This window comes from Scardinius erythrophthalmus (assembly GCF_964197995.2).
Source record: "Scardinius erythrophthalmus genome assembly, chromosome: 14".
NCBI lineage: Eukaryota > Metazoa > Chordata > Actinopteri > Cypriniformes > Leuciscidae > Scardinius > Scardinius erythrophthalmus.
In genome coordinates this window covers 28,679,316-28,706,623 of record NC_138234.1, presented here as the reverse complement: position 1 = coordinate 28,706,623, position 27,308 = coordinate 28,679,316, and the positions used below count along the sequence as shown (strand labels likewise).

The window sequence follows — 27,308 nt, the reverse complement described above, 5'->3', positions numbered from 1 at the left end:
CAGTTATGACTAGCAGGATTTTAGACCACTGTTCAATGTTATTATTATCATTAATAATAATAACATTGAACAGTGATATTATTATTATCATTAATAAATGTATTGGTATGCTGTTTATTGTATAAATGTTAATTATTGAACATGTTATTGAAAATAAATCACAATTAAGAGTATAACAGCTCCTAAGTAAAGCTGTTTATAGTAGGACTGTACTATTTCTGATTTAAAAAAAAATATTTTTAAATACATTTTTTAGTAATAATAAATATTATTATTATTATTATTATTAGATAAAAAAAATATTGAAAAAATAAAATCAAGAATTTAAGGGAAAAATTAAATAAGTCTTCATTTCATTTTCAAAAGATGAAGCTTTCATTTTGGCAGAAAACCGCAGGGAGCCCTTAAAGTTTCTATTTTGTTGACAAAAGCCGGTTTATAAGTGCTTCTCATTACAAGTTTGGGAAGATATTTGGTGCATGTTGCGTTACCAAAGGCAAGTTATAAGTGAACTTTTACATTTACTGTGAACTGAGCCGATTTAAGACACTGAAAACATTGAATCATGAGCAGTTTGTGTGTAAAAGAACACAGTGCCACACTTCACTCTGAAACACGCAGCGCACATAAGTTTTGAATTAAATCGACTTGATAAATCGCACTAAACCATATAGCGATTTCATTTTGATTTTGATTAATCAGCCCTCATTTATCAATAATTAGCCCTAGTTTAAAAGTTTCTGAGTAACATCGCAACTTGCCACATTAATATAAAACATATTAATGATACAATTTATAAAAATGCTATGAAAATTGTATTTATTTAAAGTTTTTAGAACCAGATCTGCTTAAAATGTTCATTTTAGCACAACTACAACTGTGCAATAGCTACAACTACATATTTGATGTCTACTATATAACTTCTTTATGTACCATATTTATGGTATTTATTTATAGTCATTAGTGAAATGTTTACTTTATTTTAAATTCTTGATTACACAAGATAGTAAATATGACTTTGATATCCATCAAGACAAGCCTAAAGTTCGACACATGCATAGTACAACTGATTTTCTATACTCTACAAGATGTGAGAGGGCAGCACTGAGTCGTATCATTTACAAAACATTCGCTCCGAACGATAGAAGAAGAAAAGTAATGGATCCGCAGTCGCATGCAAAGTTTAGAGCAAGAACCAAAACAAAAATGATGAATGCTATGCTGCTTTGTTTTGTTTTTAGAACAGCGTGTTGTTTTGTATTGTTCGTTCTGCACTCTTCGACTACTGCATATTGCCACCTAGTGGACGCCTCTGTCTTAACATTCACCTTGTGCAAGCACTTATGTATGTGTACCATCCACGTAAACAAAAATTGGGCAAAAATTGCCCTTCGTGGGCAATTAATGACAAAAATTACGTTGCGCGGACCATCGTTGAACACAAGTATTCTTTGGGCTTAGCTGCAGCTCATGTGGATCCATTCCAAGAAATCTCCAGTACAGGCCCTCACCTGAAGTGTGTACTGTGTGCAGCACAGACAGCTCTTTCTGAAGAAGCCTGGATTGAGCATCCGACACCACGAGGAAGAGGAGAGAAGGGGCGGGCTCTTCCGTGCTCGATAACAAACCGCCGTCACGGGACAGTCCACCATCCCACACGCCGTACAAGCATAGCTGAGAGCATGACACGCTAACGGCTACCTCACCCTCCCCATCCACACCTACAAATACAAGAAACAAGCAGGATTATTTCACTTTGGTTACAGATATTTTAAATACAGTATGACGAAGCTTCGCTAAAAAGTAAAAACAAAACTGTTGAGTAAATGATTCAATGATTTGCTCAAAACATACTAGTCAGTGCTAGATAGTATTAGATGGAAGGACAAAAATTTTACTTTAAAGGTCCCGTTCTATGCCCCTTTTCACAAGATGTAAAATAAGTCTCTGATGTCCCCAGAGTGTGTATGTGAAGTTTGAGCTCAAAATACCCAACAGATCATTTTTTACAGCATGTTTAAATTGACATTTTTTGGGGCTCAGAAAAACGAGCCGTTTCAGTGTGTCCCCTTTAAATGCAAATAAGCTGCTGCTGGACGACACAGGGGGCGGAGCTTCATGAGCTCGTGCTCAGTCTGTCAGGAAAAATTCATCTCACGGAATGATGATAATATCAGAAACTCTCAGTAACGGCGTTCATTTCGAGTCGGACAATAATGCCTACAGAGTCAGAGTGCTGTATAGAGATGAAACAGGTATGGTTTAGTAGTTTAATTACGGTTATTATAACGTATTTGTCATCTGCTTGTAGGCTATGTATCCATTATTTATTAATAGCCTACAAGTCTGCTGTCTGAATGATGATCAAAAATGTACTGATGAGTTTAATAAAGTTTATTGTACATCACACAAAAGATGAAGCGTCAGTTTTACTTCAGAAAATCACCGTAAGAGCTGAGTAAACACAGTAGGCTAAGCTATAAGAAGTGCGCAAGCAGCCAGTAGAGTTGAGGGAGCATTCCTGTGGGCGGAGGTTAGTCAAGAAACGGTTCTGGTGATGTCACTAATGCAGGATGTAGAGGGGTGTAGTCCAATCGAGCCGTTTTTTGTAGTCTACTTCTGTTAAATAAAATATCTCGCTTGGCATTGAACTTTGAGCTTTATAATTTTACAGATATTATTTATGCTCTAACAGCAACATTACACACTAACTAAAGTTTGAAACATGGAATCGCATGCAACGGGACCTTTAAGTCAACATTTGTGGTCTATTTTCCTGTTGAATTTCCGGTTTATTTTGTTAAAGTCAACATAAAATCAAAATTGGCCTATTTACTAAAAAAAATATTTTGATATTTAATCAAAATGTATTAACTAGCTCATCCTCCAAAACCACTAGTCTATTCCGTGGACGTCACTCAAGCTGTGTCCAAACATCACACACACTAAGTAGCTACTACATTTTATGACCAATGACCTTCGCAATGTTAAAAAAGTACGTTCTATATAGTATAAATGTGTGTATGAATGAAATCTGGACGTTCTACATTCATCATGTTGTCATTGTAACATGACCTACACATTCACAACTTCTCTCCCTCCTTTTGGAATTTCATTAGAAATAGTAGGTCTAAACTCTTACAAGTTGGTCATACTACTTTCTGCTCGTACTGATTTTTTGCTTACTATATAGTAGGCATTTTCTAATGCAGAGTTAGACTGCACATGTTAATTATTAAAGCATAATGCTAACAAACAGCAAAATAGCTATTTAGCCACTGATTTAACAAACTAGCAATGGTGCATTATAGTACGGAACACCAATTTATTGCGATCTAAAGTGCCACCATATATTTTCTCTTGTTAAATATCCTCTTTCCCTCAGAAAGTCACAAACCTATCCCGAAGCCTGCATAACTTGGCACAAATGATGTGTTGTATTGTCTCTGGAGTGGGTAGCTTATGTACAAAGACCATAGAAAGCTAAGAATAGAGAGCCACTTGTCTGAAACCCTCATAAGCATCTTATAAGCATCTTATACACACACAGGTGCTCTATTGAACACATTCAGTAATACTGGGATGACTAAAGTCACGCAAATACGTTCTCTGCTCTTCCTCTGTCTCACACACATAAATAGAGCCTTAATCTGAGCCGTCTTAACGGGAGAGGAGGGAGAGAGAGAGAGAGAGAGAGGGTCACAGACAGTTGAGGAGAGCTGTCACCCAGGACAAAACAGGGTGAAGGGTCAAAGAACTCTGCAGTCTGCTGGACGCTGATCCAATGAGCGAATCGGGTGTAATTACACTTCTGGGCCACATGGGGCAGTCTTTGCATATAAACTATGTATAAATCATCAGAAATGCTCATTGGATGTTTAAATTGTAAATCATTATTACACTAACTCACTCTTCTCTTAGCTAACATGCATGTGTCATACAATATAATGTGAAACACCTGCTTAAACGAGTCTGGTTTTCAACGCTCTTTCCAGCTTGAGCACCAGACTGAATAAATTAGTCCTTTACAGTAATGGTCACACACGCACACACACATGTGCAGACACACTTACGGTTAAAGAAAAAAGTTAAAAATATACATTTTATATAATTAGATAATTATAAATAATTATTAAATAAACTATTAAATGATTAAAGGGGGGGTACAATGGTGTTTCATGTATTCAGAGTTGTTTACGGTGTTAAAGAGATGGATTCTCATGCTTAACATGGCCAAAGTTTTTTAAAAATATTTCGGACGAATAACGGAGAATTTCTGTGCCGAAAATCTTACTTCCGGGTTGGTACAAGTTTCGGCTGTTTGTTTTTTTTTACCGTGGATCTAATGACGTAGACCAGAGTGGAACTCCTTATATGAGCATTTCTCCCGGAAAAGCGAGACCGCGCACCTCAACGCGCTTCAACAGGAAATCATCGGCAGCGCTGCATAGTGTCTCCAAAGTGTTTTTGGTGAGGGAAAGCTTACTAAAGAACCCAGCGTTAGGAACAGTGGATGCAGAAACGAGTTGTGTAGACTGTTTGTTCCCTGCATTTCGACGATGAATGTTTTATAAACAAAGCCCAGATCGACGGATTCTCTCTATGGCTCTGGCTTCGCCCATACGGCCCGCCTCCAGACGCTTGTTTTTTTCCGGAAAGACTCGGTACAGCCTATTTTCTCTTATAAATATAATAAAACTAAAGACTTTTTGGAGATATGAAGGATGCAATACTACTCTATAGGTACTCAAGATTAACAGGAGATTGAGTGAAAATGAGCATTTCACCCCCCCTTTAAATCACTATGTTTACATTTATCATTTTAAACTAATTGTATATTGTAGTATTTTTTACATTGTTTAACTAAATGTAAATATATTATCAAATAATTATTAAATAAATTATTAAATCATTTTATTTTACAAAGGTGTAAGCATATTAGCAAATAAATAATTACATCATTTTATATTTATAATTAAACTATCATTTGAATTTGATATTCATTTTAAAAATATTTTTCAAAAAAATATAAGATGAAAATATGTTATCAAATAATTATCATACAAATTATTAAATGCATTATTCCATTAAATAATTTAATTTAACAATTACATTTAATTGAAATTGAAAATTTCAAAGTTATTTAAAAAAAATATTTTTTATACAATTCGGTGTAAATATATACAATTAATAATACATTAAATATGTTAAATATTAATAATACTTACAAGTATAATAAATATAATTAATTATTACATAATTTTAAAATTAGCCTTATATTGTATTATTATTATTGTTAATTACTATTTAGTATTTAGATTTATTAATGATTTCAAAAGTATTTATTAACTTAGATGTTGATGGTCAGGTATCTTCTTTCTAGCTTGTTCTTTCTCCTCATTTCTCAATCCCTATAATTTGTTTAAAAAAAAAAAAACATCAACAACATATTATTACTTGTAAATACCTTTCAGTGGTACAGAGATTCCTTCATCTGTGATCTATAAAAGAAAGAGGGAAAACATTGCATTAAAAGAAAAGCCAAACATGGACGGGACAACAAAAGGACAAAGTCTGTCCATTAACAGATTGAATATATAAAAGAGTTATTCTGCTGTTATTGTGCCACAGATGGAAAAGCAGAAAGGAAGAAAGTCACATAAAAAGTGGTTAATGAAACCAAACCAGAGAAGAGGACGTTCACGCTGGGATTCGTTCTGATAAAGACAACAAATGCTTGACACTTTCTGTCCGTTCCAAAAGTGAGCTTCCTCGCTCCTACACTGGCTGTTTGCTTTTCCAAACTGATGCTGATGCCAAACTATACGCATTAATATTCAACATGAAGCAGGATAAATGTATAGAATAGACACAATTTGTGTTAAATACAGAGGTAAGTTTTTGTTAGGCAAAAATGCATAATTTCTTTTTTTATTTGTTAGTGCACAAAATTGAAATTATATAATTTACATGAAAACTAAATCAATTATTTTACATGTGCCAATTAATGATGATCATTTTGAATTTGCAAAAATTACTTGTGATCAGTGAATCATGAATTAATTGACAAATCACATACTTTTCAAATAGTTTTATTAAAAATAATGTAAATATTATTTTAAACTACTGTGTGTATCTGTAGTAATACATTATAACTATTTTTTTCTTACTTTGTCAACCATCTTTTTTTGCTAAGCTCATAATTTTTTTTTTTTCTTCTTACTATCCAACATCTTGGATGTTTTTTACTGAGATAATATTTTTTTATATAATATTTTTATTATAATCATTATTATCTTGGATGATTTTTACCGAGATCATATTTTTTATATACTATTTTTATTATTATCATTACTATCATTATCCACCATTTTGGTTGTTTTTACCGAGATTGTATTTTTATATACTATTTTTATTATTATCGTTATTACCATTATCCACCATTTTGGCTGTTTTTACTGAGATCATATTTTTATAATACTATTTTATTATTATCATTAGTATTATTATCCACCATCTTGGTTGTTTTTACTGAGATCATATTTTTTATATACTAATTTTATTATTATCATTATTATTATGTACCATCTAGGATGTTTGTTTTTTTTCTCTGAGATCAAATTTGTATATTATTATTATTATTATTCACAATAATGCAATTTTTATATTATTATACATATTTATCTTGTTATAAAATACAATTATATTATTTACATATTTATCTTGTTTATTTACAACCTTGTTTCACACAGTTTATATATGACAAATTTGTTTACTTTTTATGGTAAATAGAGGCAGCTCTCAAGGTTTTGGAAAAGAGATGCACCTGTTAAGCACATCATAAACACATCCTAAAAACCAGCCCCTTCATGAGACCTTAACTATTGCTTAATGGCTTGTAAAGAGAGAAGAAAACTCCCTGAAAATAACACTGTGTCATGTGCTGTTGAAGCATTACTGGACAAACAGTGATAAGCGGTGCTGTTCTCCACGGTCAACAACAATCGTTGTTGTTGTTGTTCTAATCAAAACTGCTTTCTGCCGCTCTGCAGTGTTTGGGGTTCAACAGTTGGAATTTTCTGGCAAACAACGGTTCTGTTGGTCTCTTAATCACATCTGCAGAGCAACGCAGACTAGCTGTTGTTCTGTGGTTTGTAGCAGGACCGGCCAATTAAAATACTGGAATAACAGATGTCCTTCATTAAACAAACAACAACAAAAATCAAAACTGCGTGATTGGCCAATGTGCAGAACGAAAGTGCTGGAAGCATGTGTTGGAAAATGATCCAGAGAAAACTGAAAGATCCACCAGATAAGAGAAATGAAGGGGTCATGACATGTGCTTTTTTATTTTAATGTTGCTTGAGGTTCACATATAATGTTAATAAAGTTTTCACACAAAAAAAAAAACAATATGCGGAGAAACTAGTATTTCCAGACCCTCTCTGTCTGAAATGATCCATTTTTAAAGGGATAGTTCACCCAAAAATGAAAATTAGCCCATGATTTACACACACTCAAGCCATCCTAGGTGTATATGACATTCTTCTTTCAGACGAATACAATCTGAGTTATACTAAAAAATGTCCTGGCTCTTCCAAGCTTTATAATGGCAGTTTCTGTTTTGAAGTCCATAAAAGTGCATCTATCCATCATAAAAATGCTCCACACTGCTCCGGGGGGTTAATAAAGGCCTTCTGAAGCGAAGCGATGAGTTTGTGTAAAAAAAATATTCATATTTAACATTCTAGCTTCTGGCCAAACGGCCATACTCAGTCTACTTACGCCTAAAGCGCAACTTACGAAACTTGTGACGTCAGAAGTCGCATTACTCGCATAAGCTGAGCTTTACACTTAAATGGAATCTGTATGTTCGTTTGGCCAGAAGCTAGTTATTTTACTTTATAAAGTTTTAAATATGGATATTTTCGTACACAAACTCATCTCATCACTCCTTTATTAACCCCCCGGAGCAGTGTGGAGTTTCTTTATGATAGATGCACTTTTATGGACTTCAAAACAAAAACAGCAATTCACTGCCATTCATTAGTATAACTCAGATTGTATTTGTCTGAAAGAAGAAAGTCATATACACCGAGGATGACTTGAGGGTGAAATCATGGGCTAATTTTAATTTTTGGGTGAACTATCCCTTTAAGAGGCGGATCCCTCTTCTAAAGCTTATCAGTAAATAAATACCTCATATGTCAAAAGATCATATCATGACCCCGTTAAGATCTTCCGGCTGATGTAAAATGGTCACTTTTCTAATTTCTTATAATTATGAATGATATTATCAGCGCAAGACTTTCTCACCACAACGGTCCCGTTAGCCTGTGCCTCGACTGTGTCGTAATGAAGTCTGGTGAAGTCCAGTTCCATGATGGAAGGCACTTCTACTTTGGTCGTTGATCTTTCACCTCCTGCGTTTGCCTTTGGGCTCTTTTGGTTCCCTGACTGAAGCGTGAAGAAAGAGAAAGTCATCAGAGAGAGAGAGAAAAAAAAAAAAGACCTTTACTGTTAGCTATAACATTGTTCGTGTAAATAGACAAAAATTTGGCCAGAAATATGGCTCAAGTTTTTAAAAACTTCAATAAACTTGAAATTACTTCACAAAATTACTTGCTTTTGATACATTATTTAAACCAATTATTATTGCCTCGTCGATATTATATATGTATTTCAAGTCATTTTAAAGGCTATTAACTTAGGTCAATTTTTTATGATCATTAAAATATTATCCAATTCCTCAATTAATTTCCAAAATAATCATTGACAGCCCTAGATTAGTTACATTTTAATTAAAATGCACCTGTATTGTTTTGCTTTTTGTGACTTTCACTCGAATAAAAGACTATTTTTCCAGTCATATTTTGTCATTGACAATTTCTTATAGTGTTTCTTAAAAATATCATCTCGTCTCGTTCTCATGAACCCAATAGTGTGTATCGTCTCGTCTCATTTGTAAATTTATCCACGGTGACTTGCTGTCGTCTGAATTGTGTTATTCTCATTTTCCTTGGACGTAACGGAAATAAACAAAATCTGCTTTTCTTGAAATTACAAAAGACAAAAGCACAGCATGTTTCTCATTTCGTCTGCATGTCAAACTGAAGGTGAATACACTAACTGATATTGACAAACACCTGAGTCGTATTGCTCTAATCAACCTCAAACATCCCGACCCTGTGATCAAGAGCCCAAAGCTTCTCTCAAAGGCGTTTCGAGTTCAGAATTGAGCAAAAATCCAAAATGCTGCCTTCCAAACTTACAAGCCTCTCATACCAGGGAGCCACAATGGATTTGTTCACCTGTCACGAAAAACAATGCTAACTGAAGATGTGTCCAGCTCGGACAAACAATTCTTACCATTCTGACAATGGACATTTGTTGAAAGAGTTTGGTGAATCGTTGTAAAACTAAGACAAATTCAAAACTCCACAACCATACTGAAGGAATCTAGACTTCAAAAGACAGATGTACATGTTTATTCGGCACGGTTTCAAAGCTTCTTTAAATGAAGAGTTACACACAAACGGGAGTATGTTAGGATAACACTTATGGGGACATTTAAAGATCAATAAAAGATGTACAAAGTTTACGATTCCACATTGATTCTGCCACAGAAAAGCATTTATTCACTAGTACTGTTTGAAAGTTTGGGTTAGGGTTAGGGTTAGTTTTTTGTTTCTTTATTGAAAGAAATGAATACTATTATTCAGCAAGGATGCATTACATTGATTAAAAAACTGACAGTAAAGACATTTATAATGTTACAGCAGGTTTATATTTCAAATAAATGTTCTTTTGAATTTTCTATTCATCAAAGAATCCTGTAAAAAAAAAATCATGGTTTCCACAAAAATATTAAGTGGCGGAACTGATTTCAACATTGATAATAATAATAAATGTTTCTTGAGCAGCAAATCATCATATTAGCTGATTTCTGAAGGATCATGTGACACTGAAGACTGGAGTAATGATGCTGAAAATTCAGCTTTGATCACAGGAATAAATTTAATTTTTAAAAATTCTAAAATAGTAAACATGTATTTAAAATTATAATAGTATTTATGACTAATTTTTTATATATATGTTTTTACTGTATTTTTGCTAAGAATGAATGCAGCCTTGGTGAGATACTCCTACCAACCTCTACCTTTTTTAAATCGTAAACTAAAAGACAATAGAAAATATCAACAATGCTTTTACATTATCAACATGCTTTTATTATCAATGTTAAAGGGCACCTATTATGCAAAATTCACTTTTACATGGTGTTTGAACATAAATGTGTGTTGGCAGTGTGTGAGCAAAACCAACCTAGAATGATAAAAATCCACCCAGTAGTTTTTTTACTATCTCAATAAATCATAAGCACTGTCTCAGAACGCCCTGTTCTAGATTTTCCTCATTGTGACGTAGAAATGAGCTAAGCCCCACCGACGTGATTTGATTGACATCTGGTTTTGGCATAGACCCCGCCCTCGGTGATCTGCATCCTCAGCGACAGCCGGTAATGTCTCCTAAGAAGTGTAGGTGTTCTGTTGTGGGATGTAAGAATGGACATACTAGTCTTCACTGACATCAGAGGCACTGAAAACGCAGCGGATGGATTTTATTTATGAAGAAAAGGCACCACTTAAACTTCCTAAATACGAGATTCATTTTCTGACTGACTGTTTAGTGAACGAGGGTCAAAGTTAATCCTAGAGTGTGGATCGTTGCCTACAGTTCGCGATCCAACGTCACCTCCAGAAGAAGTGTATTTTATGATTTTTGAGCAAATAGTCATTTCAATCGATGTCAGCCAGTTCAACAACAAATGCGTCTAAAGCTATTTATTGTCGTCGTCAACTCGTCATAGGATGTCTCAACAAACAACATCAGACAGTTTTATGTCACGTAGGCATTTTTTTGCAGCATTTACAAATGTAAATAAATTAAGGTCTGCTCTATCTCCATAGACAGTAGGCTATATAAACGTCTATCTCCCTCCCCTTAAGAAATAAATAAAAAAATTAGTTTGTACTTCACAGTAGTGTGTGTGTGTGTGTGTGTGTAGTTTAAAAAAATTGCGCGAACGTTATCACAGTTCGTGTGTGTGTGTGTGTGTGTGTGTGTGTGTGTGTGTGTGTGTGTGTGTGTGTGTGTGTGTTGCACATCCATAATGGCAAAAGGGACGCGATTAAAACTTTGTAAGTACAGAAATGTATCAAATAACCATTCCGAGACGTTTAGTCCATTCTCTTTCGTGTTTATTCTGTGCCGGACTCTCTTCATCATCTAGATCCAGCAGCAGGGCGGGGATATGCAGCTCATTTACATTTAAAGTGGTAGACGCCAAAACAGCTCTTTTTAAAACAGGCCCCAAAAATGACATTTTCAAATGGTTATAATAAATTAACTGTGCCGTATTTTGTGCTGAAACTTCACAAATGCATTCTGTGGACACCCAAGACCAATATTACATCTTCTAAAAAGGGGCATAATAGGTGCCCTTTAATGCATTCAGTTTCTTTTTAAGAAAACTATATTATGTTTACATCATGTATGAGAATATGCAAAAATGCAATAATAAAACAACTTTAACCACAATTTATGGACTTAATTTCACATGTTTTTGACACTGACCTGTAAATTCGGGGTTAACCTAATTGACCTGTTAGTCATACGGGGTGGGCACAATGGATAAGACACATGCCTTTGGTGTGAGAGACCCGGGTTCGAATCCACTGTGAGACACCAATGTGTCCCTGAGCAAGACACTTAACCCCTAGTTGCTCCAGAGGCGTGCGACCTCTGACATATATAGCAATTGTAAGTCGCTTTGGATCAAAGCGTCAGCTAAATGAATAAATGTAAATGAATAAATGTAAATGTAAATTAATGTTTCGCCTAATGAGTTTGGCTGGTAAGTGGAATTTTTAAGAGGACCTATTATGCTTTTTTACATATACAGCTTTTTATAGTGTGTAATGTTGCCGTTCTGCAAAGTTACGAAGAGTTATTCTCTATATCTCCCTGAAACGCCTTAGTCTTGAGTTTTCATCTGGGAACAAACACGTCACAATATTCATTATTTAAGTAATTCGCAAAATAAAATGGCGAGGCCTGGTTGAGTTAGTTAGTAGTGTGTTAAAACTCGTGGTTATGGCAAGGGTGTGGCATTTCCCAAACACGCTCGAAACAGTTGACCAATCACAACACACTGGTCCAGTCGACCAATCAGAGCACATTGTGCTTTTCAGAAGGAGGGGCTTCATTGAGACAGGAACTAAACTGAACATTACTGACAGACTGGGAAGAGACAGAGGAGCTGCAACAATGTTGAATAAGTGAAAAAATACAGTGTTTTTTGAACATTGGAGCATGAAAAACTATTCTAGTAGATCCCAAAAGCAAAATCAAGACTTTGTAAAAGTCTATGTATAATTATGGCCTCTTTAATTGTTGAGTGTCAATAATAAATGTCACTAGATATTATTTTTGTTTAGCATCCCGGCTAGGTTTGATTCATAAATAAACTATTTGTAACATAAATAGGAACTTTTGTAATCAGCTTTTAAGTGTGTGCTAAATGAATAAAAGTTCATTATACACAGTCATTAACTTGAGTGTGGACATATCTTAAATCTACACCCTTTCTTTATCCGTTACCTGAGCATCCCTGATCCCCTCAGAGATCCGCTGCTCTTGCAAACTTCCAGAGACGTCATTCATCTCCTCGGCTCCTTCATCATCGCTGGACAGCACGACTGAAGGGGAAAGAGATTGACCAATCAGAAGCAAGCACCAGAACTATGCGTTAAAATGCCCTTGAACAAGAGGTCAGATGTTCTTTCTTCCATTGAAGCACACAGGATGTTCTTCAAAACACGAATCAAAAGGTTTTGCACATCATATGCAGATAATATAATTTGCGATGAAAACTATATTAAATTAGGAACGAATGAAGAATAGAAGCAGTGGTCTCAGACTTCTGGACCACACCGCACATGTCTAAACGTTCTGGAGGACAAAAAAAACAAACTTCAGGCCTCCTAGATAAACTTCTGATGCTACATTTTCCAATGAGGTAAATGTGAGTGTTGACAGATGTTTCCTTCAGTAAACAGTTTGTATGTGTATTTGAAAAGTTCACATGATTAACATCATCAAGGGTCGAATGATCGTTTTTACACTGTGTTCTTACAATTCAATATTATGTTTTGAATTGGAAAGTTACCGGCCAATTTTTACTTGCATTTGGCGCTTGATGAGTGTTAATTGTGGACCATGTATTTATCTTTTTCTCTTCTTCTCTGCAGAAGAGGCTTCTCTTTGGCTGGGTCCCATAATGGGCTTTGGGAGAGAAACGGGGACATGGGTAATCCTCTCTCTCTTTTTTTTTCATCCTTCACCTCCTTCCCTTCCTCTTCCTGTCTACCAATTCATCAGAAAACAATAACAAATTCAATGCTGCCCATCTGGTTTTGCTACATTAAAAATGGCTCATATTGGACATATTTGCAAACTAAGTGGACATTTGTAAGCCATTCAAATCAATCCAATCGAATCCTCTTTGTCAGATCATCACTAGAGGAAAAAAATGAATGTGAACTAAAGCTTTTAACAATGGAAAAAGGATTTATTATTTTTTATACTTATTAGAAAAATTATTATTTTAGGCCAGATCTTTTCAATGAATCAGTTGATATGGTTCACAAAACCAGTCTGAATGAACTCATTGACTTTATGATCTGGAAAAGAAGATTATCAGTGAAGAATGAAGCTGTTTCTCAAACAAAGCTATCTTAAGACTTTAGAAGAACTGTAACAATGTGAAGGTGCATAATTAATGACATAATTACGTTTTTTTTTTTTTTTGGATGAACTATTCCTTTAACGGCAACCATAATAGGGGATAAAGAGTTTAGAACGAGCAAGTCCTAGCTGATCATGAGGAGGAGGATGGTGCATCTGCGCTCCTCTCTAGCAGACAGAGGTGTAATGGGCTTTACTCAGAACTTGAGGTCAGGATTGTAGTAATCTAGATTGTGAGAGTGAATGCTGCTATTCTGCACACCTCACACTTAAAGACATTAATCTTTATAAGCTCATCCTTCATCCAATGACAGCTCAGAACAGACGCCACCTCCAAGTACAATGGGACCGACCGTCTCTGAAAATACTTAATTTTTTAACAAGTTGGGTTAATTCAGTTTCACTCTCTTTTTTTACGTTCACACTTAATCTGCATTTCTAAATCCAGATTCCACTTTGTGCATTAGTGGAAGTTTACAAATTTATTTAGTGATGCACAATATACTATATATTTAGGGATGTTGGTTGAAGAGATTCCCCCTTCCATATGTAAAGCGATTTGAGTACCTAGAAAAGCGCTATATAAATGTAACAAATTAATAATTGTAACTAATTATACATCTGTTCAATAGCAGTTATCAGAAATAGGCTTCTTTTGTTACCTGTCAAGTTAATTCAGTTTCACTCTTTTTTTTAACGCACACACTCACATAAAAACTGTATTTCTTAATCAAGAAATTTTTTTTATAGAATCTATCAAAATCAGAAATGTAATTGTGCATGTTAATTTCCTCTATTTTTACATTTAGATTAAGTTAAGTTAATCTTTAGAAACACTAATAATGTATTAACATTGTTAAATGTAATCTTTAACAAATCTCAAGATGAATATCCATTTTTATTATGTAAATTATAATGTTGTGATGCCTAAATTTACTTGTAGCATTTAATGATTTTAGTTTTTAGCCACAATACTTAAGAATTTTCATATCAGCCCAAAACAAAACATTCTAATCAGCTTATCGCATTTGTCAGAATAAATGTAATTTTGGTGTATCTTTATTTTTTATTATTTTTATTTATTATTATTACTTACTATAAATGTCAACAAGTTCTTTGATGGCACAAGTCATATCTGGGGTCTAAAATGTCATGAATTGACTTGAAGACTTGAAGTTTTTGACTTGGGCGAGTAAGCAACCACCCAGATCACCATAGCAATTTCACAGCAAAGTTCTGGAAACTCCCTGTGGTTACGAGTTTTGCACAAGCAAGCAACATTCACATTTTTGTTAGAAAATGTACATATCTAGTTGGTTGTTATTTTGACCTCCTGACCGTTTCCAAGAACAAACCTGGTGCCTCTGCCAATCAGCGTGTTTAAGAAAAACGTCTTCCATTAAAGGCAAATGCAGCAAGTTCACTTTTTTCAAGTGTTTATGGGGTAAGCTGGCATACACATGCATGCAAAAGCTGTTAAACGAACTACCCAGCACCCTGGAGGGTAAGAAAGTTTAAATAAGGCTAGATTGCCCTCAATGTTTGAGAAGTTGTGGAAAGAATCAAATGAAAAAACAATCAAACGTACTTGGCTCTGTGGAGCTGGGCTTGGTTCTCTTGTAGGTCTTGCAGAAACTGTGGGGCTTCCTCCTCAATCTATTGCAGTAAACAGACCCAAAGGGGTCTTTGCTCTTGGCCTCTGGTGGGGAAATCAGCAGGTTTTTTTTAACAGGCACAGAGGTGGTAGCTCTTTCTCCAGAGGACCTGAGATGCCTAGTTTGAGCTTCCTGAACTTGGCGGCCTGAATGGCTGGATTGATGATTGGACGGTTTGGAAACAGATTCTTCATTCGACACATTTCCATTCTTGTTTTTGCTTGCTGCTTTCTGGGGTCAAAATACAAGGGACAACAAAGAATAAAGTGGTTACAGATGGCATAAAGGATCCTTTTGAAATATCTAATATTTTAATATTTACTAGGTAACATGACTGAACGCTTCAGAAAGGCTACAAAGCAACTTGAACGGTAGAACTATCCCTTTAATATTTATGACCTAAGACTTTGCTATAGTAGGATTTGTAATATAGCCATCAGTTACCATTACAAGCTAATGAATATTTAAGAAGCCTTGCTATGGTAAAGGCTCAGATCATGAATATTACTGTAAGTAACAGGACTGGAGGGTTTTGAGGCAAGATCACATCAGTATGACTTAATTTATATTTATGAGCGGTGAAGGTGAAGGTATGCTTCATGAATATTAATTAGGTAACATGACTGGATGGTCATTGTGACCTCATTTATATGTCAATACATTGTTCTGGACACTCTAGGGTTAAAAAGCAATGTCAGACCTAATAAATAATTATTAGTCGACCTTTCCATGGTAGGATTAGTAAATTCACCGCCAGTGTACCAAGGACATTATGACCCAAGAAATATCTACGAGCCTTACTATGGTAAAGGATTAAATCAAGAATATTATCCTCATACTTCTGGAAATTTAGAGTCAAGACTGCGGCATAGTTCATTTTTCACGTAGCAACATTGCTTTGAACCAACTAATATTTACAAGTCCTATTACGGTGAAGGTTTGGTTCATGAATATTAATTAGGCAACACACAGGGTGGTCCAGGTTAATATTCATGAGCTACGGCTTTACCATGAACTGCATTATGTTAAAATAATGGCTCATAAATATAAATTAGCTCAAACTGACGTTGCTTGCTTCATAACCTTCCTGGGTACAATGGTTAATTCATGATAACTGGTTATGTAACATGACTGGATGCTCCAGTAAACAACACCCGTCTCTAATTAATATTCATTAGCTAAGACTTCACCTTAGTAATGTACTTTATTGACGTCTGGACTTGACTGGCTTTCACTGAATGACAAGAACACCATCTCACCTCAGAGACGGCACAAACAGAACCTGTGGGCTTTAATTTGCGGTCAGTCTGCGAGACGTGATCCAGGTCCTCTGGAGTAGACGACCGCGATGTCTCTTTCGCCGGAGAACTGCCTTGTGTCTCTTCCGTTTCTTCATCCTCATGGAAAAGCCCACATGCCTCCAGTTGCCCCGGATCCAGGCCTAACAAGATGGAATGATGGAGAACTTGGTTAAATAAAAAAAAAAGAAGAAGAAAATTCTAGGACTTTACAAGCAGCACATAACCTTCTCCTAACGACTTTTACGCACTCTCCAGTACATATAAAATGGCCTTATTGAGCAAATATCATTCCTCCACCTTGGTGGAGGTCACATCAGCCATGAAACGGGGCTAAATCGCCAAAATCCCCAGAGACGTGGAACTAGACAGAGTATAAGCGAGAGGGCCAGCAAGAAAGAGAGCAGCAAGACCATTTTAACAGATCCATAAAGTTAAGCATTTGTTTATTTATCAGCGATCCGAAGCCAGGAAAACTCTGATGCCGTCCAATATTATGTAGAGCAGGCAGTGAAGGAGGGTCAAAGGAAAGGAGACAGCTGCGAGATGTTAAACATACCGCCTGAAGCACAATGGAGGGAAAGAAGAGAAAGACAAAGCTGATCATTAAGGTACTTAGAGATGCAGAGACTTAGTAAAGCCCAGAAACTGAGCATTTTCCCTCATTAGCTTCTTGATAATCTACATCAGATATCTCAGCCAAAGTTTACAGTTTACTTTAACTGCTTATTTAGTTTAACGATCCAACTCATTAGGGAGAAACCAAAGTCTCTTTCTGAATTTCACAGGAACAGTCATGCTATATCATGTTTGTGTTTTTGGCAAGAGTCAGTATATAGGTCAATTTTCTGAAGATTATGGTGTGCACGTCAAAAACTCTGTGCCACAGTTCTAAAGTGGTTGCCAAGTCATAAAAAGGTGTAAGTAATAAAATATTTAATAAATTATATAAACATTATATAAAAAAGATATAATTGTGAATGTTAATAGGACACTATTAAACTATATATATATATATTATTTATGCAATCTACACCTTGTATTATATAAGTATATATTTAAAAAATTAATATTATATATTAACTACATATGTATTTATAAATAATGTAAATGTGTACTTTTTTATAATAAAAAATATATAAATAAATGTATAGTAAAATAAATGTTCAAAAAGTGGAAAAGAGAGAGTGAAATCTGAATTGAATGTGAATCCAAGAAAAGAGTGAAACCGAATTAACCCGACAGGTGAGAAGAGAAACCTTACAAAACAAAATGGTTTTGCTCGTTCATTAGAAGCCTAAAAGCATTTTGCACTGCCATACAGCACTTGCGAAGATGTATCGATCTTATTATCATTAACAAAGGGTATGTTTACATGACAACGATGCACTAAATGAAACATTTTTTCTTTGTGTTTTTGCGTACAGACAAAAATATTGTTAAAACAATGCCTATTCACAAGGATCCGTGAAAACGACTAAAAACGCTGTATGTTGCTGCCAGGCCAGTAGATGGCGATGTCACTTTGTAAAGAAACACTACACACCTATAGACCGAACACCTAATGCCAGTGCATGACATCACCATTTGCACAAATACACATTTTTGTAGTTTACACAGAAACGGTCAAAAACTTGCACTTTGAAACCCGTTTTCAAAACTTTTCAGGCCCCCAAAACGGCATTGTCGGGTAAATGAACGGCACAAACGCAATAAAAGTTTTCAGTTTTTAGCTGAAAACGGTGTCGTTTAAACAGCCCCTAAAGCTAAAAGAAAAACCATTAATGTTAATTGAAATAAATTACCAGAAATAAAATATACTTTTTGTAAGCAATATTTCAGTTAGTTTCAAAAGCAACATTTCTAATTTTCATTTAGTTGAAGTTGCTTAGTAAAATTAAGTAAAATTACTAGTGCTGTCAAATCGATTAATCGCATATGACATATAGTTTGTCTTCTACATAACATTATGTGTGTATATATATATTATATTTATATATATCTATGGGTGTGTGTGTGTGTGTGCCTGTGTATAATATAATAGTACATATACACATATATTACGTAAACAAAAACTTATTTGTTAGATGCGATTAATCGCGATTAATCGCGATTAATCGATTTGACAGCACTAAAAATGACTAAAACTAAAATTAGTGATGCTAAAATAACACAGGGATGAACCTCTACGAATCTTGAACGAGCTTTCAGACGCCCCCGAATGGTTCTCATCATGGCAGAGAAGAGTATCCGACGCTCTTTTGGGTCTCCAACTGAAACACATACACATACATGTTATAAAACCCACTAGATCATACCATTATCTCCTTCTCTAGACCATGTGCACTAACCGCCACACCATGGTTCCGATTCTCACCTGCTATTTCCTGGGAAGTCTCTCCCTGCGGAGGGAGTTTGACACTGGGGTCTGAAACCGGTCGTCTCTGACAACTTATTAGGCGTCCCGTTCGCTCGAACAGGGCAGACTTTTATTGCCTGTTTGTTCATTTTAAAACTAAACAGCCCACGTGTGGATCCTTTGGGAAGGTTATCCGAGCAGGCGCGCGTGACGCGGCCTGGCGTCCGTGCGTCAGGTGAGAGATCCGGTCTGTCACCGCTGAGGGATGGCCTGATGGGACACAAATACAAATAAAATGAGCCGTTATGCAACTGATAATGATATTTTTCTCTTTAAATGTGGCTCATATCCTTGTTACAATGTATGTTAAGTATGACTACTTAAAAGTTGCAATCCTAGGTTTAATACTTAAGGTTAGGGATTGTTTCAAATCTTTCGGCTCAGCTGTTCTCAGCAAACACCAGTCTCAAAGTAAATAAACAGCTCCATCTAGTGATGGTTTATCTGAAGTCTTACCTCACAGATTCACTCCTCTGTCCGTCTTTTGACAGCTTATTTCCATTAGAACTGGATTTATGAAGCGTCCTTCCATTAAGAGTGGTTGAACCCCATTGCATCTGCGAAACGAGAAATGTTTGAAGAACAAAAGGAGTGGATTTACATTAAACTACAGTATTAGCATTGACTTATAGAAGCTTATCTATTCTCTCAAATGAGACTGTGAATGGAGAACACATTTATATGGACATTTGTCTATATGATGTTACATTACCTTGTGCGTGTTGCTGTCCTGCAGTCGAGACAGTGGAGACTGCATGTCAAGACTGCATGAATCTGACGGCTGCTTCTTTTTGGGGATTCTGAAGGGGACATCCATCTGCAAAAAAATACAATAATTGATAGGATTTTCAAGTCAGAATGTATTTGTAAACTCAGTTCACTTTTACACCATAATAAATCAACTTTATAAACTATAACAGAAGTATAATTTATATAAACAGGGTTTCTGCAGGTTTTTAATGTAAGACTTTTTTTAAGAGCAAGTAGCCTAAAGAACATTTAAGGAATAAATTGAAGAATTTAAAGACAAATTGAACAATTCTCAAAATGCAAATGTCTAGGAAGCACACAATGAGTTAACAAACTTCCAACAGATCTCCATTACTTTTTAATTCATTTTACAATAGAATATTCCACTAGAATATGGAAATAGCCATAACTTTTAGTGTGCCCCCAAAAACATAAAAATAAAAAGTGGTTCCAGTACAAATGTCTAAAGATTCATAATTCAAAATACATTTACTTGAGAATCAAATTCTGTGAAATTGATCAAAATGAAGTGAGTTTATGATTAAAACAAGAACAATCATCTGCCAATATTGTTGAAAAAAGGTCATATCCCACTGAAAGATATTTGTACTTGATTTAAGAATAAACTCACTTCATTTTGAAACATTTCTCAGAAAAAAAAGACTTTGTATCTTCATTTTGCATCTCAAGTAAATGTATCAGGATTTAAGGATATTAAAGGATATGTGTATTGGAAAATAAGTCAAAATGTTTGCAGCACAAGCAACATTTAATGCCATGACTTTATGAATTTAAGGCTTTCTGCTCGATTTTAAGACCTTAAATTGTGTGGATTGAGACTTTTTAACATTGATTAATACTATTACAGTCAATTATTACTATGAATCACTTTCGGAAATAAAATCAAACTTAAGTTTTACAAATAAAAGAAGTTCTTAAATATAAATATACAGATATTCTGCTGCAATTTACACATACTTTGCAGTTTGATCTTTAAAAAGGTACTGAGTGTTCCAAGTGCAAAATAATAATAATAATAATTATATGAATTGTGATATTGGCAGCCTGAATATTTTAAGTTCCTACTTTATTTTTACAAACCAAATTTATATGCAAAATTGAAATCTGTCCAAGTAGCTCAGGTTTGTAATCACTGTTTGATCTTTCTGTCTTCCATAATTATTATTATTATTAATAATTAGGCTAGTGTACTTCATCTGTACGTAAACAACAGTGACCAAACCTGTCAAATATATCAGAGCAATCCAGCAACCTTAAACATCCTGAAATCCCTCATTCGCATGGGGTTGAGATTTAACGTTAACGTTATAAGACTGTTTAGATGTTTATATGCCCACCTGACAACCAAAACTGCTAGTCACTAATCAAACACAGATTCGAGTATAACACACCATGCACGAGCTAATCTTGTATAATTTTGATAATATAAGTGTCTAGAACCTCTAGATATCATGAACGTGATTGATATCAAACAGTTTAAGCTTTTAGCATTGGCTGTTCAACTCCAGGGCCATTAATATTGCACATCTGAGCTGATATTGGTCTTATAAGCTTCATAAATGCCATACTTACAGCACACACCTGTCTGAGACTCGCTCTATAAATATCAGGCATGGGCTATGAACGGGTAAAGGCACTGATAACTCATTCTGGTCAGCAGAATAGCAATAAGTGCACTAAGAAGTGAGCATCCCTCTTTCTGTTTATGTCCGACGTTTTTCCCGAGTCTTCTTCTTCTTCTTCTTCTTCTGCAGTTGAAAGTTGTGGCGGGTAAATAATCGGAATCGTGATTGCGCCATCTCCTGGATGAACAACATCAAGCATTATTTGTTTGTCAGGGTTTATTTCTAATGCAATAACATTCAAACAAATCAGAAGATTATACCAAACTAAATAACATTGCTTAAGATCATGACAAAAAGCAGCATTGACTAATATGTTCCATGTCCATATCAACTGTAGCCTATAGGCTAACAAATTTAACTAGTATAATATGGAGACGTCTTTTTGGAAATACCCAGTGTTACTGATTTTATTGTTCGTTTTTGCAGTGTGTGGCTCGTATGATTTTTATTTTAGATTAAGGTAAGCTCTTTAAATTAAAGATAGGCTATGTATTCGAAAATGAAACAAACATAACAAACACACCAGTGCTGTTATATACAAATATTGTATACAAAAGTTATACAGTATAATTTATATATTTTATTCATATAATGTGTATTATTTATTTTACTCGACAATAGATATATGTATATATATATATATATATATATATATATATATATATATATATATATATATATATATATATATATATATATATATATATATATATATATATATATAAAAAATAAAGAGATGAGAATAACAACTAGTGAGAGCATGCGCACTGGCACTGCGCACGCAGTTGCGCTTCGTTGTACAGTAAGATGCAAATTGAGATAAGCTTCACCGTTAAATTTAGTTGAGTTTAATTTGTCAAATAACTATATGTTGGTAAAATTGTACATCATGTTCAAAAGGTACGTTGTGCTGAAATTGTCGTGTCGCAGTAGACATCTTTATCCTCTGGCCTTCATAACAAAGGCGCAGTGTTACGATAGCTACCGTTAGACTAGAGGCTTTGTGCTAGCTGCTTCAGTCGGTATATCTGTAAATATTCCTACATTTACGATGATAACGTGTCCTAAATATTCCCAGCAACGGAGAAATCTAATTTCCAATTTGTACGTTCAAAAATGATCCGTCTGTTTGCGCAGATAATATGTCTAACGTTACATTAACTTAGCTGTTATTTATTTCTAATAATTAGCTTGCCAGGCTACTTAAACATAAACAATCTGGAATTCATGAAAACTAAATTAAAATACATCAAATGTCATCGAATATATTTCATATTGCATGATGTGTTGATATAGTTTAGGCTATGTATGTATTATTATTATATCTGACGTCAAACTGCACCTGTTGCACCTCATTTCAGATCAATTCATGTATTGATTAATGTAAGAAATGTATTGTATAATGCAAGAATATGGTTTAAAAGATTTTAAATGATCTAAATACACTGTTGTCCATTACCATTGGTGTAAATGTAGCCTATAACTGTCAAATTGACACAGAATTTATGTACAAAACAACTATATATTCACACTTCTACAAAAGCCGCCTGTCAGTGTAAACTGCACTACTAGAGGTTTCATCACCCACTTTTGTCATCGTAAATGACGTTTTGTTGACCTCTGTGTCTCTGCGACACCTGTTGTTGAAGTCTCGGTCCCCTCAGGAAAAGATGTTTCTAACTAGTACCCTGAGGCATATCTTTAATATTGGGAATAGTAGTTATCACAGTTTACTGTTTCTGTATGACAAACCTCTTTGTGTTTGTTTTTGCAGTGTGTTGTTCGTCTGTTTCTTTATACTAGTTTTGAGCGAAGGTAAGCACATAATATTGCTGATATTTATTTGAATCAGCTTGGAAGTAAACATTCACATGTTCATGGTCTGCCTCTGCTTTTGTTTCAGCATCTGTGGATAAAACCATTCAGGTTTTTATCGGAGATTCTACAGTTTTTCCGTGTCATTCTCCCCGGCAACCTACAATATTTACTGCATACTGGAGATATCAGGACAGCAAGAATGTTTATGACATACAAGATGGTGTAGGATCGACTAAGGAGCAGGACCCAGCGTACATAAGCAGAGCTGAAAGTTTTCCTGCAGAATATTCAAAAGGAAACTTCTCCCTCAAACTTAGGAAACTTCAGAAAGTTGATGCAGGGTCGTACTGCTGCTTCCTCCCCGAATTTAGTTCTCATCAAACATGCACAGTACTTCAAGTCAGAGGTGCGATGAATTGGTTGCCATTATTAGCTCTTAAAATTCTTGATGTTAAATATCAGTAATTGGGATTTAAGTGTGGCTAGTGTGTATTTTTTCCCATGATATAATATTTTCTCTTATCCCAGTTGAATGTGCTAAACACAACCGTACAGTAAGCTGTTCGTAGGTTTACGTCCGGAATGTAAACCCTGAGGTTTGGTGGCACTTATAATAGATAAAATAATACATAAGATAAATAAGCTGTTAAGTGAGGAGGAAGTGTACTGTGACCGAGAAGTTCAACACAGCATGTCTGAGACCAAAAAATAAAACAATTTTGAAAAAAAAAAAAGACTAAATCTCAAAAACACACAAAAAACTGATTTGACAAACAAAATAACCAGCCTGACATAATACATAAAAAATCTGTTTGACAAAGAAAATAAACTATAAACAAAAAAAAACAAACTACTATAACAAAATGACAAATTTGACAAAAAAGTCAAACAAAATAACCAGTCTGACAAACAAAATAACAGACTATAAACTAAATAACAAATTAATATAAAAAATAAAATAATTTGACCAAAAAATAAAACAAAATAACCAGTCTGACAAACAAAATAACAGACTATAAACTAAATAATAAATTAATATAACAAAAAAAACAAAAACAAATTTGACCCAAAAAATAAAACAAAATAACCAGTCTGACAAACAAAATAACAACTTTTAAAACAAAATAACAAATCTGACAAAATAAATTCTAAAACAAAATAACCAGTCTGGCAAACAAAATAACAGACTATAAACTAAATAATAAATTAATATAACAAAAAAAAAAAATTGACCCAAAAAATAAAACAAAATAACCAGTCTGACAAACAAAATAACAACTTTTAAAACAAAAAAACAAATCTGACAAAATAAATTCTAAAACAAAATAACCAGTCTGGCAAACAAAATAACAGACTATAAACTAAATAATAAATTAATATAACAAAAAAAAAAAATTGACCCAAAAAATAAAACAAAATAACCAGTCTGACAAACAAAATAACAGACTATAAACTAAATAACAAATTAATAAAAAATAAAATAAAAATAAAATTTGACCCAAAAAATAAAACAAAATAACCAGTCTGACAAACAAAATAACAACTTTTAAAACAAAATAACAAATCTGACAAAATAAATTCTAAAACAAAATCACTAGTTTGGCAAACAAAATGGTCCGTGTACCTTCCGATAATTTTGGGATTTTTTATTTTTTTTTGGAATGTTTGGAAACGATCATTCTTGCACTTTCATTTGGTGTTGTTGCTTTTGGCACAGACTTCACACACTTCTCCTCTGGAGTTTTAGTGCGTTTCCTAATGATCGTCCACACTGTGAGTCAGTACTAGCCCTACGTGCTACAGTTTTTTTCATTCTTCTTTCATTGTTTTTGTGTTTTAGAGGGACCAATGGGAATCCAAGAGAAGCCAGGCTCAAACCGTGGCGTTGAATCCAAAGCAGAGAGGATTGTATCTCTGTTAATTCCTTTCTTCGCTGGGACTATTCTGATCTGGTTGTGCGAGTGATTGTGGGCAATATAACAGAAAGCACACACTTGTGCAGGGACCAGCTTTTTGCAATATTATGACAGAGTCAAAAAACCAAAACGATATCTGTTGAATTAGGACCATATCCTACTATGTTTTTGCTGGACCAGAGTAAGAACCACAAAATTACATTCCATGTGCAGTGGTTCATCAATATGTAATTTTGATAAACATTTAGACGCACAAACAACATATCTGACATGTTATAGACCAATAAACACAGTCTGTTTACTGGACTGTACTTTAGTTTCCGCCATTCAGCTTGCAAAACATCCGGAACATTTCCAGTGGACAAAACCAATAAATGTTTGGCATTAATGGCATTTATTAACACTTAACAGTGTCCATTCACATAAATTAAAATATGGCATCTACCCTGACGAGGTCAATCGTTTGCGTTTTTCAGTAATCTCAAAGATTTGACGTGATGCAGTGTTTTTGTTGTGCGATACTAGTTGTAACTACAACTGTTTACAGCAATTCTGTTGGACTAGCTTTATTGTATTTATTTATTTATTTATTTATTTATTTATTTAATTTTAAATGAGCTAATTTATTTAAAAAAAAATGTATTTAACTTATTCAAACATTTGTCATGTAAACATCTCAAGACTTAAGCTGTGTAACAATATTCTTCCTGGAATAGTGCAAGTAAATGTGTTCTGTCTGTTGTTGTTTTTTACTAGTTTTGACAAAATGAAATTGCATAACGTTTGACTTATAAGAATTTCTAATGAAACTAAAGAAAATTATATAAGAAAAGGCCGTCTCAATGACATGTTTAGGGACCAATCAGTTTGTTTTACATGTCACTTAGAGGCGGGTTGATCTGAAACAGGTGATGTTGCAATGTCAGGCACATGTTTTGATGGTACCATGTGAAACCATTTTCTTAGTTTTGTAACTCTTTAAAGTCTTGTGTTCAGCAATAAATGACCCTTTCTCATTTCATTTCTTCTTCCACCTGCAGTTTCATCCTCCGTCAGTCTGCATGTTCCACAACAGAAATTGCCCAATAATAGGGGATAAAGAATGTTCAGATGGTCAGCATGGCGGCTGCTCTTATTATTTCTAAGCCACTGACATGTTCTTATACGTTTTAATGTATTTGTAGAAACTACTACTCCTGTCTTAGTGCTCCATCTATATATGTATGGATCACTTATTGATATAGTGCTATTTTGTTTTTGTTTTTTTGACAAAAATAGTGTCATATTAATTGAATTTGCACTGTAAAATGAAACCACCTTTATTAGAAATCATAATATTGTACATAACTGATAATTTTAAAGAACATCACGATTAGTACATAATTCAAAGGAATTACCCCCAAAAATGTTTTGGTGTACAAGTTTATTTATTTTTTGCATTATATATACTTTACCTTTATGATATTGTCACTGCTTAAACACTGCTATTGTGCTTATCATTCCATTATCATTATCCCCATTATCATCATACGTGGAAAACCCAAAGGAAAAACGTTTCTGTTTTTAGTACATTGTTTAGTATGTTAATTTAACGATACATATAAGATTGTCCAGTTTATTATAGGATTAATATTATACAGTTTTATTAGCACACATTGACAGAAATGACACTGAAATTGTTACAAGTCTCATTCATATACAAACATTGACGAAAGCCAAGTTGTGCACGATTAAAATGAATGAAATATCATTTATGTCAAATAATTTACGTTCGACTGCACTGAGAAGAGTGGAAAGACTAAAAATAAAGATTATATTTTCAAAAGACGAGTCAGAAACAGTGCCTTTAACATTCACTTCAGTCACCTTTAACACTGTCAGTTCAGTTCTGATCAGTATCAGATTAAAATACAAAGGACCAACATGTTATTTTCTGAAATGCATGTAAAAGGGATGACAATACTTAATGTGCAGATACTTGATAAATGTACATGAATACA

General features: G+C 34.3%; 2 protein-coding genes across 3 annotated transcripts in view; one reads left to right on the top strand and one right to left on the bottom strand.

Moving 5' to 3' along the window:
• senp7b (SUMO specific peptidase 7b) overlaps positions 1-21,699 on the bottom strand; it is a 31,804-nt gene extending 10,105 nt beyond the window's left edge. The window contains exons 1-11 of one of the 2 annotated variants that reach the window (XM_081385577.1): positions 21,522-21,699; positions 19,891-19,995; positions 19,635-19,735; positions 19,137-19,388; positions 18,944-19,032; positions 16,721-16,902; positions 15,395-15,692; positions 12,661-12,758; positions 8,317-8,457; positions 5,468-5,501; positions 1,512-1,721 (exon numbers count right to left, since the gene is read on the bottom strand). In XM_081385577.1, the coding sequence (XP_081241703.1) occupies positions 1,512-1,721; positions 5,468-5,501; positions 8,317-8,457; positions 12,661-12,758; positions 15,395-15,692; positions 16,721-16,902; positions 18,944-19,032; positions 19,137-19,388; positions 19,635-19,735; positions 19,891-19,995; positions 21,522-21,563 (1,552 nt within the window). In that variant the 5' untranslated portion in view covers positions 21,564-21,699. The remainder of the gene's footprint in view (positions 1-1,511; positions 1,722-5,467; positions 5,502-8,316; positions 8,458-12,660; positions 12,759-15,394; positions 15,693-16,720; positions 16,903-18,943; positions 19,033-19,136; positions 19,389-19,634; positions 19,736-19,890; positions 19,996-21,521) is intronic. The other variant, XM_081385578.1, reaches the window with a different exon arrangement.
• Positions 21,700-22,309: 610 nt separating this feature from the next.
• LOC308701924 (CD276 antigen) lies at positions 22,310-26,328 on the top strand. The gene is made up of 4 exons (XM_081384403.1): positions 22,310-22,474; positions 23,349-23,389; positions 23,478-23,798; positions 25,233-26,328. Exons 1-4 carry the CDS (start codon positions 22,443-22,445, stop codon positions 25,355-25,357), a joined length of 519 nt encoding a protein of 172 aa, XP_081240529.1. The 5' UTR covers positions 22,310-22,442; the 3' UTR covers positions 25,358-26,328.
• Positions 26,329-27,308: the final 980 nt, after the last annotated feature.

What these genes read in the sequence shown, in the direction of transcription:
- LOC308701924 (XM_081384403.1), top strand. Translation starts at nt 22,443, where the DNA reads ATGTTGGTAAAATTGTACATCATGTTCAAAAG. An exon ending in TTGTACATCATGTTCAAAAG is followed by an intron (nt 22,475 to 23,348) that starts GTACGTTGTGCT and finishes TTGTTTTTGCAG; the next exon opens with TGTGTTGTTCGTCTGTTTCT. An exon ending in CACAGTACTTCAAGTCAGAG is followed by an intron (nt 23,799 to 25,232) that starts GTGCGATGAATT and finishes TTTGTGTTTTAG; the next exon opens with AGGGACCAATGGGAATCCAA.